Consider the following 21,873-nt stretch of genomic DNA (forward strand, 5'->3'; position numbering starts at 1 on the left):
AAAGTGGTGGAGAAACATTCAGCCACTAGAGGGTGCCATCCACACATCTAACATTCCATAGAGCAAATGGACAAGGAAGGTCTGCACAGGAGTCGTCTCATTTCCAGGCACTTGGAGGCTGCCGCATTCTTCAACATAACCTGTGTTCTCCCTAAGGGAATACTGCCCCCTAGTGGCTGTTTGAGTCTTGCATTATACAAACAGTCAGAAACCATTGGAGAAATCATACTTTTAGACAATGAAACAGCCCAATCTAACACCTCTATATCTATCCACTCCAGTGTCCTCCTTGTCCTGGGCTTGATCGTGTTTGACAGCTACCATCCTCCTCCTCTCTGTTTACAGGATGTAAACAGGATGTAAACAGGATGACTTCCCAGGGAGTGTGTGTGTGTGTGTGAGTGTCTTTCCTTAGCCTAGGCATCGTCAGGTTTGTCATTGGGTGGACCGCACGGCTGCAGCATCTTTTCCATGAGGTTGAAGCGTACGCGGGCCTTGCTCTCGTTCTCTGCGATGGAGAAGTAGTTGAGCAGGTCGAAGTGGCCCATGTAGGAGCAGTAGGAGTCTCTGTGCTGGTTCACCAGCCACTCCCACTTGCTGGTGTCGGCGTGGCCCGTCCCGATGTACTTAGACTGGAGGTGCTCCAGCTGGCTGTGGATGTTGTAGCGGTCTGTCATGGTCAGGCAGAAGTCTGGAGAAGACCTAAGGGGGAAAATTGTGTCAGTCACAGACAGTGCCTAAATCTACATGTGAGCAGGGCAACAGGTTTAAAGTCAAGTTAGTGTTTAGAGTTTAGAGTCAACGACGTGGCTAATGGCCATTGTTTACAATGCAACGAAGAGTATAGAAACGTTCAGAATGTATGGAAATTACATTCACTTGAATAGAATCCGCACCTGAAATAAAGAGGCGAAAGGTTCCCATCAGCTGTAATGGAATTGCCCCTTATTTCATATCCTTGTATAAGTGGTTAGAAGTATTTTATTATTTAATACGGTCTAGGGTCTACATAGAGCATATATGTCATATGCCTTGGAATTAACGATGAACTTATGCAACATGTTTGCTTTTGATCTTGTTAAAGTAGCCCTAAAAATCAATTGTTTCTATGGTAGAATCTTTATACCTTTCGTCCTGGAATCCCATGACTGGTGTCTGCTAGAGACGCATGGTGTGAACGTCCCATATTTGATTTCGTTCATATGAGACAGGAAAATAACTAATAAGCTTCTGATTATTTATGATCAAGTATCGAGGGGTGAGTGTCGTTGGGGTACCTAAAGCCTGAGGAGACCCCGACTACTATACTGCGATAGTCCATTTGATGATTTAGACGAGAAATGACACTTTAAAAAGGAACTTAAACCTCTTTCACACATAGTTCCCTGTAATTAGTTGCCTAACCAATCCTTCTGATTGAGTAATGATGGCTCTCTGGTAGTTACAGGCATAGCCAAGCTAGCATTAGCTTCATAAGAGTCTACACCAGCACATGGCTGGCTACAGGATTCATATTCTAAAGCAGAAGTGTGCATATGTCTCACCAGTAGGCTGTGGATGCTTGCTAGACTTTGCAGATGCACTGGCAGATCCTCCCATGCTCGCTGGCCCGGGGTGAGATACAACTCTAGCCATTCTATGAGCTAACGCTAGGTTTGTTCTCGAACGAGCTAGAAGAGAGGCTTACTTGTTTAACCAGTGATATAGCATACAGTAACTATTTCAATAATACTTACTGAAAACGAAGAAAAATGTTATTTAAAAAGTTGATACGCATGGTCAGACAACAATAGGGGAAAGCAGCACTTCCGGTGAGTGTAACATTCCTGGTGATTACGAGCGTGATTCTGTTTGGAGACCATGCATGTACATTTGATCACCAGCAGAGGGCAGCCTATCTCCTCGTATTGAACGAAAAGACGTCCTTCTCCTGATAGATTAGGAGGGTCTTGTTTGATGAGTGACATATTCAGAGTGATCGCCATAGACAGCACACCAGTACTGACCACTGTCCTCGAGTGAGAGGTTAGAGAGGGTCCAGGGTGGTAAAGGAGTGAGACACATTGATTTGTCCAATCAAATCTTCAGGAGTTTGTTCTCCCTACCTGCTATCTGTGACTACAATGACACCATCATGCTGAGCAGTCTGTGTGTACCACACAACCCTGTCTGCCTCAGTGACACTAGAGTTACAGCTGAGAACAGCCTCCTCTCCCTCTGAGAAGAATGCTGTAACAGGGGCAGACTGGAGGCAGACCAGTAGAAGATAATATTTAATGTCTATACCAATCAGCGCCGGCCACTGGAATAAACTCTATGCGGTTGTGTAGGGCCAGAGTTTTGCGTTATTTATTATTTCACCAAGAACATGCTAGATGTCTCACAAGAAAGGGACATTGAAGCAAACATGTCTGTGTGTGCTTAAAACATAGGAACGTGCGTTGCCTCTGAGAGTCATTTTTAACTTTCACATCTTTCCTCTCCCACTTTTGACACACTTCCCAGCAGGAAGTGACATCATGGATATGATCTCTATCCCACAGCGCTGAGCAGTTGGAGACGGTCCGCTCCTGTTGGCATTCCGTCATCTTTTTCCATGGTGTGATTATGGGATGGTCCAAGTGTGTGTGTGTGTGTGTGTGTGTATTTAAGGCATGGGGCCCAGTCTAGTGACAGTTCAACTGCACGCACACACACGCACGTACATACGCACGCATGCACGCACACACACACACACATCCTGCAGTGGAAGCGTGCAGGGGGGATTTTCCCTGTCATTATGACAGTGTAACGGTCACGCTGTCCACTTAGAAGATCAAAGGGGAGACAATGTAAACAGTGGGGGAGGGAAGGAGGGATGGTGGAGGGAGGGAGGGTGTGGTGGAGGGAGGGAGGGTGTGGTGGTGGAGGGAGGGAGGGAGAGAGGGGTGGAGGGAGGGAGGGAGGGAGTGGTGGAGTGGTCATGGAGGGAGGGAGGGAGAGAGGGGTGGAGGGAGAGAGGGGTGGAGGGAGGGAGGGAGTGGTGGAGGGAGGGAGGGAGTGGTGGAGGGAGGGAGGGAGAGAGGGGTGGAGGGAGGGAGGGAGTGGTGGTGGAGGGAGGGAGGGAGTGGTGGTGGAGGGAGGGAGGGAGTGGTGGTGGAGGGAGGGAGGGAGAGAGGGGTGGAGGGAGGCAGGGAGAGAGGGAGGGAGGCAGGGAGGGAGGGAGGGAGGGAGGCAGGGAGGGAGGGAGGGAGGGAGGAAGGGAGGGAGGCAGGCAGGGAGGGAGGGAGGGAGGGAGGGAGGGAGGGAGGGAGGGAGGGAGGGAGGGGGGGGGAGGGAGGGAGAGGCCATACAGACCACCCTCAGGACGAGGCCCGTGGGAAATGACCCAGGAAACATGTGATTTGCAAGTTTATTTGCTTTATTCAACTTATCCAATGAACGATATTTACAAATTATATATGCATCAATCATTTTATCAATTGGGCAAAACATGCTAAAAATACATCAAAACACACGAAATACAACATAATGGACAGAGATGGAGCTATGCACACAGGCAGGTCTGGTTATGATGTGGGGGAGGGAGGGAGGGGGTCCCAGAGAAAACCTTCAGAGGTCCTTCACTCCACGGGCACAGGGAGGTCATGGTGGTCCAATCCTGGCTGGTCGTGGATGAACTCTGGTTGGTTGTGGTCGACTTCTGGTTTGTTGTGGTGAGGTTCAGGTTGGTCACAGTTGAGGTCGGCATACTCCACTGAACCCTGGCGACAGATATGGGGAAGATTTGTGTGCGTTCGTAAATACGCTCTGGAAATCTGATCAGCACTCATGGAATGCCTCTTGTCCAATCAAATTTCTTGGTCCCTTTATGACGTTGAACCCAGTGTGCGCTCCGACGCTCTCAGAGCGAATTTACGACCGCAGCCTGAATTGAAGACTGTCATGATAGCTCAACATTCTATTGACTACCGCCACAATAGCTCACCACAGCCCAACCCTGTCTCTTCTGTGTCTGAATCAACCCTCTTCAGCCCATCATGTCATATCCTGAGCTCATTATGTCACATTCCCCTCTGGAACAGATAACAGACAGCCCTGCCCAGTGGGCCTCACCACCAAATATGGACAGTGATGTGAGTGTGTGTGTGTGTGTGTGTGTGTGTGTGTGTGTGTGTGTGTGTGTGTGTGTGTGTATGTTTGTGCGTGTATGTCCAGTACTGCATGTTTAATGAGTTTTATGTATTTGAAAAATAAATAATTGTACATACAAAAATCTTATGGTCTGGGTACTAGTGCTAGTAAGTTGTATGGCATCATATCATGTTGTATTGTACTGTTGCCTAGTAAGGACAGTGTGACAGTTAAGATGTGCACAGGGCGGGGCGGGCCGTGGTGGTATAATTTGACTGGGGCCTGAGCAGGGCAGGCTGGTGGAGGTAGAAACCCTTCACTAGCCTCCCCTGGGCCAGAGAGCTGAGCTGATGTTGCAGACCGATAGGGAAGGAAGCCCCAGCCCAGCCTCCTTTGTTCTAGTGTGGAAACTCTGACCACTGGTTCCCTCTCTGGAACAGACCAATTACTCCACTGTCCCAGAGAGGACTGGCCAAGGAGAGAGCCCTGTAGGGGGACTGGTCCAGGGAGAGAGGCCTGGTCCAAGGAGAGAGCCCTGTAGGGGGACTGGTCCAGGGAGAGAGGACGATGGCGGGGATGGGCTGAAGGAGGGGGGAGGGAAGGAGCCTGACCAACACTTACCTCTCTGGAACAGACCAATGACTTCACTGTCCCAGAGAGATGAGAGAGAGGGGGGGGGGGAGGAATGGTGATGGAGAGAGAGGACAGATGTGGACTGGGGCGAAGGAGGGAGAGGGCAGAGGGTGGGGGGGAGGGGGGGAGAGGAAAGGACATGGAATGGGGGAGTAGGTCTAGATTTGCAGCTACTTACATAGTCATGGTGATCGTCATTGTGATTGTCATGGTGATCGTCTGCACCTGGGGAAACTACAAGACACAGAACAGTAAGGACAGTCTTGAAGTACATTATGATGTTGAGATCACATGACCTGTGTGTGTGTGTGTGTGTGTGTGTGTGCGTGTACCTCTGTGTGCGCTCATGCGTTTCCATTTCCACTCATTCCTCCACATTCTGAAGTTATTCATTACTCATCTGGCAGTTATGATCGGTATTGTTGACTCACTTGCACCCTTGCTGCAGAACCTATTGTCCTAACACAGCAGGGGTTGTACTCCCTCCCTCCCTGTGTGTGTGTGTGTGTGTGCGTGTGTGTGTGTGTGTGCGTGCGTGCGTGCGTGTGCATGTGCGTGTTAACGAGTCTGTGTGCGCGTGTCTGTGTGTGACTGAATACTGTGTGTGTGCGTGTGTGTGTGGGGTCTGTACTCCCTCCCTGCCCTCAACCTAAACACACCCTACATCCCATATCCACCCACCATGAGACAGAGGCCCTGCCCAGACAGCCCCTTGCTCCTACTCACGATAGTCATAAGCATGATGGGGACAGTCCCACATGACCCTATCAGAGTGCTCAGAGAGCTCAGGGGAGGCTGGCGGAGGTAGAAATCGGAGGACAGGCTGATTGTAAGGCAATATAATGTGATAAGGAATGGTATCAAACATGTTATTTCTGGACAGAACTAGAGTTCCAAACTGATAACGAACAAGGGTAGAATGTTCTAGAAGGCTCCTTTTAAAGGGTTAGCTAACTGCTTCACTGACAGAACATCTGGGGCAAGAGGCTCTCATAACAGGAAGTTCCTGCTAGGAGGAACAGGAAATGGTCACCTTGCTGCTCTGGCTCTTCTGGATACAGTAATGGCCGTAGAAATAGGATGAGATGATTAGAACGGACATGCCCATTCAAATCTCCATTCCATGGGTGGGTGTACCGGTGGCTATCTTTTGGTGTACCATTTGGAAGTTTTAATGAACAGCTTTTTACAGCTTTATGAACATTCAGGCTACATCTTTACTGTCCCTCCTAAAGACCTCTTCAGAGACCCTACCTCCACCAGCCTCCCCTGGTGTGTTTGTGGGGTGGTTAGACTCACCTGGTGGAGAGTTCTGGAGCTCACTGTAAACCGTGTCGGTGCCTTTCTTCAGGGGGACTGTACAGAGAGAGACCAACACAACAGAACAACCGTCACTACACAAATAACACTTGAATATTTTTTTACAAAATGTTATACAATACAAAGCATATAGAATACAAAGTTATAAGAACAACCACTGTTACACACTGGTACTAGTACTACACACAACATTTGAATACCATGAAGATGTTCACAGACATCAGACAAGCCAGCAGACAGCCAACTATCAATATAACGCATTTGTATAACCACATTAGAATTCTTATGACATTTAATTGGTAGCCTATTATCAGTTGCTTTTAAACAATACTTGGCTACAAGATCACAATCATTTTATTGGATATTAAAGACATTTCATCTGCCAACGAACTGTCAATTCAAGCCTATGGGGGTCTAGGTGTGTGTGTGTGTGTGTGTGTGTGTGTGTGTGTAGTAGAAACCACTACAAGTGCAGAATGGGGGTGGGGATTCGTCCAGTAATTAGTTCAGCCCTTCCTGTTTACACACCAAGAGATGGTTCTAGAAGCCTAGTCACCGTGGTAACTGCAACTTGGAGACATCTTAATTATGGGGTAATTAGGCCCCTCCCAGGAAGTGCTGGAGCTCTTGTCTTATCAGCTGAAGAATGTCGGCAAAACAAAGACCTGGTGGTTTTGGCTGAGAGATATAAGATGGAGGGAGAGAGAATGGGCGAGAGAGGAGGACGAAGAGAGAGAAAAGGCCTATGAGAGAAAGAGAGACAGAGAGGGAGAGAAATACAGAGGGAGAGGGAGGAACAGACCGAGAGATAGAGATAGAGAGATGGAGGGAGAGAAGGATGTTAAAGAGAGATATAGAGAGGAGAAGGAGAGCTAATGCCAACTGTGAGAGAATGATGGAGAGATACAGAGTTGGTGTGGTATAGTGTGTCAAGCGATGTCTATTGCTGGCGCTACTCAACCTGTGTGTGTGTGTGTGTGTGTGTTAGGATCACCTCTAGCAGGATCTACAGGCTGGGGATGAACCACCTCAGTGTACTCCACGTCAGGTTCATTAGTCGTGTCGCTGCTCTCATCGCTGCCTATATAGGAACAACAATCACAAACATTCCATCACAAACCGTAACAATGTCCATCCTTTATGATTGGTCTATAATGTCCTTTATGAATGGTGTATGAAGCCCTTTATGAATGGTCTATGACGTCCTTTATGAATGGTCTATGACGTCCTTTATGAGTGGTCTATGACGTCCTTTAGGAATGATCTATGACGTCCTTTATGAATGGTGTATGAAGCCCTTTATGAATGGTGTATGACGTCCTTTAGGAATGATCTATGACGTCCTTTATGAATGGTGTATGAAGTCTTACCTGTGTCTGCAGGTCTCTCACTCCAGACACTGGTCACTGGCCCGTCCACTCCCACTACACGACACAGAGACAGAGACATGAACACACACACACACACACACACACACACATAAATGCCCCCACTGACGACAGCAGCAGAACAGAAAACACGTAATTCCTAATAATGCTCTGTGAGACGTTTCTTGTAGTTTCTCATGGTAGACACCATTTTGACTGTACCGAAATGTCTAAATCCAGAGACTTCCATCCACCAGTTGGAATCAATGAGGCCTTCACTTCACGCAAATAGCCTAGGTGTACACTCCAGGGGAATCGGAGGACGGGCTCCTTGTAATGCATTGAATGAGGAATGGTATCAAACACACGTTTTATACAGTTCCTCATTTCATTCCATGCATTACAATGAGCCCATCTTCCAATTTCTACCTCCACCAGCCTCCCCTGGAGAGTACAACTAGGCTATTTGTTATTTGGTGGTTTTACAAGGTCCTTATACATTTGCCACAAGTAAAGTCCCCATTGATTCAAAACTCCACTGTAACAAAGGAGGGGAGTGTATCCGGCCTCTCTCCTCTCCTCTCCTCAGAGCTGTTGTTCCGGGGCCTTGGTTGAGTCAACAACAGCCTCACAATCATCACCCAGCACAAGGACCTTCCCATTCCTACTTCCGAGTATTTAATGCAACACCAGATCGTATCCAGCTCCACTGGAACTGATTCATTTCCTCCACCTGCTGCATGTATTAACACTGAAACAAACAGTCTACACACACACAAACACATCGAAGGCCACAAACATACAGACGCGCATGCACACACACACACACACACACACGCACACGCACACACACACACAGTATTCAGTCACACACAGACGCATGCGCACACAGACTCGCTAACAGACACACACACACACACACACACACACTTCTAGAGTGTTGGCTCGTGCCAACTATTCCCAGACTAAGTTCCTCCCAGACTATTGTTATTCAGCTATTCAGCCCATGAAGACAGACTCCCTCTAGCACACTCCTCGTCCTCGGTGGAGCGTTGTGTCTAAAAGGGCTGCCAACATATTCATGTGGATAAAGAGCAGGCGGGGCTGGTGGAGGTAGACATCAGAGGACCGGCTCATTGTACTGCATGGAAGTGAATGATGAATGGTATCAAACACGTGTGATCGTTTTCATCGTAATCAAACATTATTATGTCCGTCCGTCGATTTCTACATCCACCAGCCTCCCCTGGTGTAAACATCTGGACCACTGCCCTAACCCACGTTTTCATTGGCATAATGTGACAGCATTTGGAGAAACCAGGAACAAGTCGCCAACCGACGGACCGTTCTGACTTTGTGTCATTGATTTTCAACAACGTTGAAAATGTATTTACATTTTTCTGAATAAAAGTCTGAACGGTCCGTCGGTTGGCGACTTGTTCCCGGTTTCACCAGCTGCTGTCACATGTACCTTCAGCAGAAATGATGTGGTCTGAGAGACTCTCTGAAACAAAACGCACAGTATGGACACGGCTAAATAACAACAAACTGTTTATTCTACAAGTGCTTCTTCTTCCAATCCATCAATTGATCAACCAAAAATATATACACACATTTCTTCTATTGATGATTGTAATATAGAGTATGTACACAGGATCTACACACAGACGCATCGACAAGACAACAGGCACATGGACTAGTCACTGTACATCATTAAGTAAATAACATGCAGTCGGACAGACAGACGGACAGACAGACAGAGACATATTGATGAAAACAAAGACAGTCATGATGATTATGATATGAAACAACAGCAGGCTGCAGGCGGAGGGGAGAGGGAGCAACGGGGTCGAAGGTCACGTCTGGTCTCCTTCCTTGGCGGCCATCTTGTTGCCATGGAGAGTGTTTCCCCCCCAGTTCACCCCCCCCCCCGTGTCCTCTAACATTACGTCAACACAACATCAAAGAGAAGACAATGTACAAAAGTGTTTGTTTTTGAAACAAACATATTTTCAAAGGAAGACATTTTGGGCATTTTTCTTCTAAGAAGTCCCCGTGTTTTAACTTGCGCCACGATTCCAATTGTTGTTGTTCTTTAATTTCACTCTCATGTCCTTTTTGGGTTGGGTGGCTTTTCTTATCCTCAAAGTATTCTTTCTAGTTTCTATTTTGTTGTTTGAAACGTTCATTTGTTCAAGCCCCTCCCAACAAATGCGGGCTTCTCTACACTGTTGCCGGGATACTGTAGCTGCTCCTGTTGCTGATGTTAGCAGGAAGTGATGTCACACTATCTCTCGTCCCATTGGTCGCTCTCCCCTCCATGCCGTCATAGTGTGGCGCTGCGTCTGGAAGAAGATGACAATATGGCCGCTCTCAACAATCTCTCACAACACGATCTGTACCCTGTACACAATCTCTCACAGCACCTTTCACACAATCTGTACCCTGTACACAATCATACACAACAGCCCAAACCTGCGCCGAGGTGAAGTTGCCCGGAGGTACTGATCTAGAATCAGATTACCCTCCTGAAGTACTAACCGTAACCATTTTAGGAGGAGAACGTACAACTGATCTAAGATCAGTGGCTAAAGGGGACGCGCACGCACACACACACTGTCTGTACTCTTTATTTAGAATGTTTGCGTCAGCTCTGAACAATTGCGTACCATTGTTTACAAGGAAGATCCTATTTATCATCTTAGTAAACATATTGTGCAGACACAGTCTCTCTCTCTTTGTCTCTCTCTCTCTCTCTCACACACACACACACACACATGCATTCCAGCATTCCAAATTGTTCACGTACAGGATGTCTCTCTTAGACAATGCCTTTCTGTTCCAGGAAGATGTGTGGATGTGTGTGTGTGTGTGTGTGTGTGTGTGTGTGTGTTCACGCAACAATTTCAGTTCTGTAAATAAAGCTACCTAGGGTGATCTCAGAGACAAACCCTGCATGCACACAGTAGGGGCGGCGTGGTCAGGAGTGAATGTGTGGACTACGTACAGAAGACATTAGAGATGGCCATTCCAAAACCATGCCGGGGCCAAGAACATGCTAGAACATGCTATGGACTAGGATGAAGCAGGAACCAACCAAGGCGGAGGTGAGAGATCAACAGTTGGGTCCGGTTACCCAGACAGACACAGATTAAACCGAAACCCCTTGACGAAATAAAAAGTCAAAATGTAATCTGGATTAATCTGTGTCGGGAAAACGGGACCTGAATGTCTTCTCTAGTATGAGTCATGATGATGGTTAAACATGACGGGGGTTAAGGTCAAGGGTCAAACAGGAGAGAGGAGGAAGGCGGGGAAGGGGGGGCCTAGTACCTTTTGGTGCGTTATAAACCTCTGTGTCGGGGGTGAGACTCACGGTTAGAGAGTCATCTGATTTAGGGCTCGAAGGCTTTCTGAGGAACCGTGAAAATAAAGTCATCGTGGGCACTGACGTGCGCTTACCTAGGGGTGGGCATCGACGATCGATAATTGATCGATAATTGATCGATAAGGATCTTGGTCGATCACAAAATAAAACATTTGGTCGATCACAAAAAAATTTTTTTTTTTTTTTTTTTTTGTGATCGACCAAATGTTTTATTTTGTGATCGACCAAGATCCTTATCGATCAATTATCGATCGTCGATGCCCACCCCTACGCACACACATGCACACCCAACACACACACACACACACACACACACACACTCATTTTAATATTGCTCAGAGGAATCAAATATTCAAGCCAACTCACACTGACAGCTCTGCCGCCGTGTCTCTTTTACCTGTACGACGGAGAGAAGAGGTGAGAGGAGAAGAAAACAGAGGAGAAGAAGGAGGAGGAGGAGGAGGAGGAGATGGGTTTTCATACGGAGTCAAACATGAGAGGCCAGTGTTGCAGCCGGAGGACTGTAGGTCTCTCTACCTCTCTTGGCTCTGAAACGCAGGACGCAGGCCAGCACCACCACCGTGACCAGCAGCAGGCACGACGCCACGATCAGACCCTTCTTCCACAACGCCATCTTCACTGTAGAGGGGGGGAGGGGGGGGGGTGAAGAGGGGTAAGGGAAAGGGTGAGGAAGACAGAGACAAAAAGGGAGAGAGCGAGAGAGAGAGAGAGTGAGGTCATTCAAAATGTGACGAGAGAAACTGCTCCGTTCTGCCACCTCCTCTCTGGAACTTAAGTGTTCCCTCCATCTCTCCATCCCTCCCCCCTCTCCTCCTATTCCTCCCCCCACCCTGTCATTCACCTACAGCAGCAGTAGCAGTCATGTGGGGCTAGGCCCTGGGCATGCTGGGGCTGATAATGACTCTAATGAGGGTTAGCCACTGCAGGCGGTGGAGGCCCTAGCACGCCCTGCTAGCATCCTGGTGAGAGTTTGCGTGTTTGTGTATGTCTGTGTATCCATGTATGTGTGTGAGTGTTTGTGTGTCTCTCTCTCTCTGTGTGTGTGTGTGTGTGTGTGTGTGTAATTTAATTTAATTTTAATTTTGCCATTTAGCAGACGCTTTTAATCCAAAGCGACTTACAATTATGAATTACAGGGACATTCCCCCTGGAGTAACTGAGGGCTAAGTGCCTTACTCAAGGGCACACTAGTAGTGGTGTGGTTTCAGGTGGGATTTGAACTCACAACCTTCCGATCACAAGTCCAACGCACTATCCACTAGACCACCACTACCCCCCCACTGTGACTGTATGCATAACCCCTCACCTTCTACAGTCACCTGTTAACTCCTGACATTGTTAGTGTTAGTTGTAAGTGTGTGTATCCATGTGTGTGTGTGTATGTGTTTGTGTGTCTCTCTGTGTGTGTGTGTGTGTGTGTGTGACTGTATGCATAACCCCTCACCTTCTACAGTCACCTGTTAACTCCTGACATTGTTAGTGTTAGTTGTAAGTGTGTGTATCCATGTGTGTGTGTATGTGTGTGTGTGTGTGTGTGTGTGTGTGTGTCTGTGTCTATCCATAACCACTCACCTTCTACAGTGACCTGTTGACTCCTGACATTGTTAGTGTTAGTTGTAAGTGTGTGAGTGTGCAAGTGTGTGTATCCATGTGTGTGTGTGTGTGTGTGTGTGTGTGTGTGTGTGTGTCCACCCCCCCTCACCTTCTACAGTGACCTGTTGACTCCTGACGTTGTTGGCGTAGTTGTAGGCCTCGCAGTAGTACGCCCCGCTGTCCTGCTTCCCCACCGCCTTGACCCGGTGGTCCTCGCTGGGCCGGACCGACGTCATGGTGAACAGGGGCTGGGCGGTACCGAGCCGGTACCACTTGAAGGTGACGGGCCGACTGCCGTCAACGCTACAGATCAGGTACATCTCGTTGCCCTCGGCGATGTCCGTCTGGGCCGGGAGGGTACTGAGTATTGGGTTTGATAGAGGCACTGGGGGAGGGAGGGGAGGGGAGAGGGAGGGGGGAGAGAGGGAGGGGAGGGAGGGGTGGACAGGAAGGGGAAGAGGAGCAAAAAGTGAAGTGGAGGTGGATGCTCTGATATGTATTTGTACAGCAAGGTCAGACAGTTAAATGGGAAGTTCAGTCGTTTTTCCTGAGATCTGACGACGTGACATATGACATATGACATACTGTATCTGCCTGCTTCAAAGGTTAAAATCAAAAACACTTTTTGTCAATTGTGAAGGAGAAGAAAATTGACGCACTTCCCCTTTAAAGGAATATATACCATTCTAAGTTATCCAGGGGAGGCTGGTGGAGGTAGAAATCGGAGGACAGGCTCATTGTAATGCATGGAATGGAAAGAGAAATGGTACCTTCAGTAATATCCTAGTCGCAGGGTCATAAGGGGTTATAAGGGTTCATAACTCACCTATGACAGAGGCGTTGAGCCTGACGCTGGGGACAGGCTTCATGTTGGGGTTGTTCTTGGCGTCGCAGTAGTACGCATGCAGGTCCTCCTGCTGCAGGATGGTGATGGTGAAGTGGGCCTCCTGGCGGAGCTGCGCCACAGAGCTCTGGTTGAGCTGGGCGTTGTCCCTCCACAGGGTGTAGGTGACGGGGAGGCTGCCGCGCTCCGACTGACAGCGCACCGGGAACGGACGGCCCAGGACCACCCTGCCCATCGCAGAGATGACGGGTCTGCTGACCAGAACTGGACACGCAGGCGCACACACACACACACGCACACACACGCGCACACACATACACACACACACACGCACACACACACGCACACACACACACACACACACACGCAGACACACAGGCACACAGAAACGCAGACACACAGATACGCAGACACACACACAGATACGCAGACACACAGACACACAGATATGCAGACACACACACACACACACACACACACAGATACGCAGACACACAGACACACAGACACACAGACACACACACACACACACACACACACAGACACGCAGACACACAGGCACACAGAAACGCAGACACACAGATACGCAGACACACACACAGATACGCAGACACACAGATATGCAGACACACACACAGATACACAAACACACACACACACACACACACAGATACGCAGACACACAGACACACAGACAGACAGACACACACACACACACACACACACACACACACACACACACACACACACAGTAGGAAGGGAGGTGAAAACAACAGAAGAGATAAACGGGTGTAACAAAATCCCAAAAAAACAAGAGTGGGCTATCAAATCTTTTCTCAGTTGAATAAATTCATCACTTCTTCAAACTCAAATTACGAACCATGAGTGCCACAAGCTTTACACACACACACACACACACACACACACACACACACACACTCACTCACTCACTCACCTTTAGTTTTAACAACCAGCCCTGCACTCTCCTTGGAGATCAGTTTGGCTTCGGCTCGACAGGTGTATTTGCCGTTGCTGGTCAGAGTCCCAGGGGCCACGTATATCCCGTTGAAGCTGCCTGGCGTCAGCAGGTAGGCATCTCTAAAGATGGAGTACCTCACATTGCCAGCGCCAATCCTCTCTGATGAGTAGTTGGCACTCTTGCACGTCAGAGTGAACCTGTCCTTCTCAAACACCTCCAACGGATACATGGTGAGAACCGGGGGGCTGAACAGCTCTGTTGGGTTGATCAAGAAAACACATTTTGGTTATTGTGATATAACCAAATGTAGTATATGTAGAAACTAAACTAAACCTTCTAAAATATGTAGAAAATGCAACTTTCGTTAAGCTCATCGTTTGGTGGTTTCAGATGACGTAGAATAGACACATTGTGAATACAAATGTCGAAATCTGGTCCTAAACTGATTAGAACTAACAACAAGCCACTGGTGAACCTGCTTTTCCGGTCAGATAACACATTCTGACATCGCAAGACCTGGGAACACTCTAGAACGTTCCGTCGGAAAAACCCTTTAGAATCCAACCGCCACTCACCGGCAACGGTCAGAGACTCCGACGCTTTCTTCTTCACCTCTCCGATCTCCAGGATGCACTCAAACACCCCGGTGTCGGTGGCCTTGGCCTTCATGGTGTGGTTGGCCTGGGTGGTCCCGGTGTTGAGGAGCTTCTGGCCTTGGCTGAGGTAGACCTTGAGGCCCGGGCTGTTCTGGAGGTGACCGCTGACACCACAGGACAGGTCGAGGCTGTCTCCTTCGATGACCTTGGTCTGGGGCCGGATGGTGATGACGGGAGTGATGAAGAGCTCTGGGTGGGGGCGGGGAGAAGAGGGAGAGGGGGAGACGTGGGTGAGATAGAGAGACTTTGGAGAGAGACCCGCGGAGGCTGGTGGAGGTAGGAATCGGAGGTAGAGATGTGCTGAGAAGAGACCCCAAAGGACAACATCCATCCATCCGCCCCACCCTTCATCCACACATCCATCCACCCATTCCTTCATTCATCCATAAATCCATACACCCATCTCTCCACCCACACACCTATCCATCTCCACCTAAGCGCTTTGAGTTGCATTTCATGTACGAAAGGCGCTATATAAATAAAGCTTTACTTACTTACCTATCCATCCATCCACCCACCCTCCCTCCCTCCCTCCCTCCCTCCCTTGCCACCCACCCACCCCTCCACTCCACTCCACTCCACTCCACTTCTCCCACCCACCCCTCCCTCCCTCCCTCCCTCCCTCCCTTGCCACCCACCCACCCCTCCACTCCACTCCACTCCACTTCTCCCACCCACCCCTCCCTCCCTCCCTCCCTCCCTCCCTCCCTTCCTCCCTCCCTTCCTCCCTCCCTCCCTTCCTCCCTCCCACCCACCCACCCACCCACCCACCCCTCCACTCCTCCCACTCCTCCCCTCCCCCTCACCTTTCACACTGATGGTGGTGGTGTTGCTGGTGCTGGAGCGTACAGAGTCGGGCAGCAGGATCACGGCGTAGCTGCAGCTGAGCTTCTTGATGCCCACGGAGGTAAACTTCAGCGGGGCCGTGACGTAGTCGGAGGTGTGGGTCAGGACCTCGTGGATCTCCTGGCCGTCGGCGTAGAAGTAGAACATGAGCGTGCCCGTCTCTTCTGGAGCCGTGCAGCGCGCCATCACCTCATCTCCCTCGAAGAACACACCCTTGTTGAGGTGGAGGACGGGCGTCTGCAGGCCTGGACGGACGGAGAGACGGACGGACGGACGGACGGAGAGACGGACAGACGGACGGACACACACACACACACACAGATAGGCAAAAACAAAAGTTCAGACATGTTATACATGTCCAGTGTGCTGTACTGTATATCAACCATTATCTCTCTCGATCACACACACACACACACACACACATACACACACACACACACACACACACACACACACACACACACACTCTCTCTAATGGGTTATCACATTGACACAGTGACTCATTCTATTCAGTATTCTATTCCAGTCCATGATGAATGAAGAAGGTATTGAAACACGGACGTCAGTCCCCCTCCTCACCCGTCACTGTGAGTTTCTCCGTGCGGCTGCTGGAGCTCCGGCCCTGGATGGAGACCTTGCAGCTGTACTTGCCCGTGTCGGCCACCCTGGCCCGGGGCAGAGGGAAGAGGAGGTCCTCCGTCAGGTTGGTGGTCTGGGTGAACACCTCCGTCTTGTCCTTGTAGATGGCGTAGTCCCGCGACAGGCCGAACCCGGAGGAGCTGCTGACGGCGGCCTGGCACCGCACCGTCACGTTGGCCCCCCGCGCCACCTCCGCCCCGGGGACCAGGGTCAGCACCACGCTCTTGATGGTGAACACTGGAGGGGAGAGAGAGACACTCACTAAGATAACACTTGTCTAAGGAAACATTGTATTTTTGTGGTTTGACATCAGTGTCTGCGGTGTTGATACGTCTCCCTGGTGTGTGTGTGTGTGTGTGTGTGTGTGTGTCGGGGGGAGGGGGGTCTCCCTGAGGGGGTGGTAAGGCGCTGCAGTAAATACATTAAGGCCCCACAAGAGGAAGGAAAAGCACTTTGTGTTAAACAAATAATCCGTCCGTGGGGAACCGTCGCTATTTTAGCGAACCACCGATGTCCCCACCCAACATCACTCACCAAACCCTGATGAAACAGCCAGTTTGGCTGGGGGGGGGGGGGCATGGGAGAGGGAGGGAGGAAGGCAGGGGGACGGAGGAAGGGGGGCGGAGAGGGCAGTGCCCCTGCTAAATCATGCCAACCTGGGCATGAGTCACGGTAGAGTCAGATGGAGCTCAGATGTCACCAACCACACGTGACAGAAAAAACGTTGTAACAAACGGGCCAAAAATAAATGAACAACACACTAAAATTATAAAAATGGAGCCTCAAGTTAATTAAACGATATACATAATAAATCAATACCAAAAATACATAAAGGCACAAAACAACCCTATGCCCAAAAAAAGAGGAAATATAATCTATATGTTACGGTACATGTGGGAACACGGTACATGTGGGAAAACTAGGGTTAGGGTTAGGTACTAGGGTGCTACGGTTAAGGTTAGGGTTAGGGGTAGGGTTAGGGATAGGGATAGGATTAGACATACCAGCATGTACCAAATCGACGTAGCACCTAACCCTAACCCTAGTTTTCCCACATGTACCGTATTCCCACATGTACCGTAACATATACATTTCCTCTCAGCATAGGGGAATCATTCCAGGTGTACACATCTCAGTTGAGGTGAGGATGAGGACCCCATCTGAGATCTCCAGGGGTCTGGTTGACTCATCACACTGAGTGAAGGAGGTTGCATGCGCACACACACAGAGCAGGATGTTGAAAGCTTTTTCAGGTGACATTCATTGATAGGAACACTTCAAATGAGGCCAGCCTCACCCCCGTTTCAGCTGGGCTTTTCCTAAGGAAAGCGCCTGGCGTTCCCCTACCCTGCTCAGGAATGGAGAGAACGAGGAGGAGGAGGAGGCGTGTGACACTGCTAACAGAAGAGTTCCCAAAGCCTCCCCTCTCTCCTGCCACAACTTTTCCACGAAGTGAGACTCCAAAGAGTGAACAACACTGATAAGAATAACCAGGTCTGCTGCCAGTGATACCAACTCTCTCTCTGTGTACTACACACTTCTCTTTCTCTCTGTACTACACATTTCTCTCTCTCTCTCTCTGTATACTTCACACTTCTCTCTCTCTCTGTATACATTTACATGTTTTACATTTACTACACACATACTACACACTTCTCTCTCTCTGTGTACTACACACTACTCTCTCTCTCTCTCTCTCTCTGTGTACTACACACTACTCTCTCTCTCTCGCTGTGTACTACACACGTCTAGTCCAATTACAACATCTCACTCTCTCTCTAAAAGTACTACATACTTCTAGTCCAGTGATACACTCTCTGTCAGTGTGTACTACATACTTCTGTCAGTGTGTACTACATACTTCTAAGTCTGTTTCCAGTCAAGTCCACTGTATTAGTGTGAATGCTTCCAAAGGGGGGCCAACCTGTCACCCTTTAATAAGCCTTGTACTCTAAAACATCCCTGTGTGAGTGCTGAGAGACAGATCATGTACAGATAAGGAAGCCCTTGCAGTCCAAAAACCCTATCTAACAAAACGTCAGCTTTGAAATATAAAATATAGCTGACACACCAGTCCAGAACATTGACCCGACACAGCTCCCATGATTTCCATATTGGATATCCACCCAGCTGTTCAGTGGACTCTCAAAATCCCCAAATAACAAAAAAAGCATTTCATACTCACAGGACTGAGCTTCTGCCACGTGCCCTGGACAGAGACCAACATGGGAAGGAAAAAAAACAACAACATACAGAATATCAACGTTACGTTAACGGCACATCCATACTCCCCCACCCCCCCGCAAATTAAAAATCCTTGGGCCGTACGGCAGAATAGAAGAGCACAGGAAGAGCAAAAGGAAGAGCCATTTCCATTGTAAGGGGAGAAATCAATCACTCCTCTGTTCTATGCTATTATGTAATCCATTCCATGCCCAAAGGTGCAGTAGGAGACCATAGAGGACCCCCCCAGGTGTCCTTACACGTGAGGAGCGTGGAGGTGAGGAGGCGCAGGAGGAGGTGCAGGTGGAGGCCCATTCTGGGTCTAGGTGAGGAGGTCTGATGAGGCTTCTGCCTTGGGGGGCTCCTGTTGCGCTGGTGGCTGGTTCCTCTGACGGGACTGGAGCTCTGGAAGTGGAGGATCTGGACTGGGGGGGGGGGACAGATACTGGTGGGAGGGGAGAGAGAGACAGAGGGAGGAAGGGAGGGAGGTGGGGCAGGGAGAGAGGGAGGGAGAGGAACACAGAGAGGTGGGACAGGGAGAGGTCGAGGGAGGGGAGAGAGGTGGGACAAGGAGGGAGGGAAGGAGAGAGAGGAGAGCGACATGGGGGGAGAGGGGACAGACCTAGTAGGGGGACAGGGAGGTGCTCTATGCCCCAGAGAAAGGCGGAAGGGAGGGGAGGTGGAGGGTAGGGAGAGGGGGTGGAGGACAGGGAGGGGAGAGAGGAGGGCAGGGGGTGGAGGGACAGGGAGGTGCTCTACCTCGGCCAGAGAGAGAGGTCCAGGCGGTGGTTATCACTGCAGCCAGCCCTCCGCTTGGCTTGGCTTCATTTGACAGGAAGTGACTGTTGTTTCCTCAGGAAGTGAAGGCCGCGGGCTCTCGGGCCGTTGTGGAATGTTCTCTTCTGGTGCCCGTATGTGTGAGAGAAGAGTGTGTGTAAGAAAGCGTGTGTATGAGAGAGTGTGTGTATGTGTGAGAAAGTGTGTGTACATATCTGTGTATATACTGTACATATGCCGGTGTTTATGTCTGGTATGAGTGTGTATGTCTGTGTATCTGATTGTGTGTATATGTGTGTGTAGTTGCACCATTTCAGCCTGCTTAGGGTGCAGTAGGCAGGATTTGACCTTCGACCCCCAGTGTCGGGGGCCTCTGCAGGTAGCGAGGGGCGAGCGGCACCCCTGCTTCTGTGCGTAGTAAACCCTGTTTCCTGAGGTGACCTTCTCCATTGTATTCCTTCCCTATAACTGCTTTCACTGTCATAAATCTCCCCTCTCCCTCTGAAGACACAGGACTACCTGAGGTGAAGTACGTGAACTCGAGAAACGACACAGATGTTGTTGTCGATCAGCGGAGGTAGAAATCCGGAGGACGGGGTCATTGTAAGGCATGGATCGGAATGATAAATAAACGGTATCAAACACGTGTGAACACACAAAAAACAAACCAACGGACTTATCTGTAAACAGGTTATTTTTATATCATTGTGCCTCCCTACTTTCTCATGTGAAGTTCTCAAGTTCTGTTGTGTTTGAGATCAGAGAGACTGACCTTATCTTACCTCCTCCTGGCTCCAGTCGTCATTATCAGTCATTCCAGGCCAGCGGTCTATCACTGCAATGGCAAAAGCGGCCTTTTCCCTGTCAAAAAAGCTCTTGGTGACCGTCAAATGGTAAAAAAATAAAATAAATTGTGCGTGCGTTTGGAAACTGAATGTATGTAAGTTTTAGGGGATTACACATCGCTCTCTCTCATCTATCACTTGCACACACACACACACACACACAAAATAACCATGTAAAAAAAGACACCAAGGAAACTGTTCTGTATTTGGTTTATTTCATTGTGTCTCTCGTGTCCTCAGCAAAGCAGTCTACAGTCACAGAGAAACACCTGATTGTTTATTTTCAGTTTCCTTTTATGTCTTCTTTAAGGTTTCTTCTTCTTTTTTTATTACTCCATATCTAAAATGTTAAAACCAAAGCAGGATATTGAAAGATGTGATTCCAACAAAGCGTGTCTGACAGTCACACCCACACACACACATACAGGGTGTGTGTGTTTCTGTGTCAGTCAGTGAAACAGTGGGAGACTGGCTGCAGTACCTCCTCCTAACCTCTGGAGGGTGCTACTGTGTGTAGTCGGGGGCTACGTCGTGACTGCAATCGCAGTCGTTTATACAGAATGCATGGCATGTGAGTTACAGGCTGAGTTCTGGTCAGGGTCAGTCCACAGGCAGAAGCATCACTGTCTTTTCCCTCTCTACAGGGGTGACAAGCCAAGCTGAGGACGTATAGCATACAGGCAAACAGGTGAGGGATAGAGTGTGTGTATGTGTGTGTGTGTGAGGGGGGGAGAGAGTGTGTGTGTGTGTGTGTGTGTGTGTGTGTGAGGGGGGGGAGAGAGTGTGTGTGTGTGTGTGTGTGTGTGTGTGTGAGGGGGGGGAGAGAGTGTGTGTGTGTGTGTGTGTAACAGTGGGAAGAGAGGACTGTGTCCCCTCCTCCTGCCCCCCCCCTACACCCTAAAGAAGCCAAAGGCTAGAAAACAACAAAAACAACAACAAACTCCAGCAAAACATTTAAAACTGAACATCCCCCCCCCCCCCAAAAAAAAAAGGAAGGAAGAAACAAAAGGAAAGAGAAAAGTCATAAAAAGCAAAAACAGCAAAAACAAAACTGCTCTTGGCCCCTCGAGGGAAGAGGCACGTTAAAGGTGATGCAGCACTTTTCAAAACACAAGTGTTGAACAGGAGGAGTGCACCTTTAAAGGAAGGGCTCCTCTCACTACTCCAAACTAAACGTGATGGTCAGATGTCGACCTGTCAGAATGAAGCCAGCCCAGTCAGGGACCTTAGAGGCCACGGAGCAGACCTCTCCTAGACCACCATGCAGAGATGTTTTGGGGGTGCAACTCAAAAACCCCTCCTTCGAAGCTTCGCACCCTCTCTCCTCACTTTCTTTTCCTTCTCGAGAAGGAGAAGGAGGGGAGGAGAACATCCACGACGCCTCCCCTCAAAGGTTCTCCTCTAATGGGCTTTGAGAAGCGTGGCGAGGAGAGAGAGGAGGACGTGAGGGAGGCGAGGAGAAGGGTTGTGGGCTCCAGCCCTGGGGGGAGGTTCCAGCCCTGGGGGGAGGTTCCAGCCCTGGGGGGAGGTTCCAGCCCTGGGGGGAGGTTACAGTGGTGGACAGTAGGGGGCGCTGGGGGCAGCCTCCGCTGGTATTTGGTGAGGCTGGAGATGAGGTAGCTGAGCTGG

At 49.4% G+C, this 21,873-nt stretch overlaps 2 protein-coding genes across 2 annotated transcripts; both read right to left on the reverse strand.

Annotated features, from left to right (window-relative positions):
• Positions 1-416: 416 nt before the first annotated feature.
• Positions 417-677, reverse strand: LOC308151424 (splicing factor 3B subunit 5; the record flags this gene model as incomplete). The annotated part of the gene is made up of 1 exon (XM_080524292.1): positions 417-677. The coding sequence occupies one exon, from the start codon at positions 675-677 to the stop codon at positions 417-419; it is 261 nt and encodes an 86-aa protein (XP_080380418.1).
• A 2,925-nt stretch (positions 678-3,602) lies between these two features.
• Positions 3,603-19,883, reverse strand: pecam1b (platelet and endothelial cell adhesion molecule 1b; the record flags this gene model as incomplete). The annotated part of the gene is made up of 15 exons (XM_080522712.1): positions 3,603-3,743; positions 5,960-6,102; positions 7,061-7,147; positions 7,437-7,490; positions 10,767-10,846; positions 11,188-11,218; positions 11,359-11,460; positions 12,545-12,820; positions 13,262-13,543; positions 14,235-14,513; positions 14,834-15,103; positions 15,721-16,005; positions 16,340-16,636; positions 18,883-19,047; positions 19,748-19,883. The coding sequence occupies 15 exons, from the start codon at positions 19,881-19,883 to the stop codon at positions 3,603-3,605; spliced, it is 2,628 nt and encodes an 875-aa protein (XP_080378838.1).
• Positions 19,884-21,873: the final 1,990 nt, after the last annotated feature.

The sequence above is a fragment of the Nansenia antarctica genome (assembly GCF_963989245.1).
Source record: "Nansenia antarctica genome assembly, chromosome: 2".
NCBI classification, from domain to species: Eukaryota; Metazoa; Chordata; class Actinopteri; order Argentiniformes; family Microstomatidae; genus Nansenia; species Nansenia antarctica.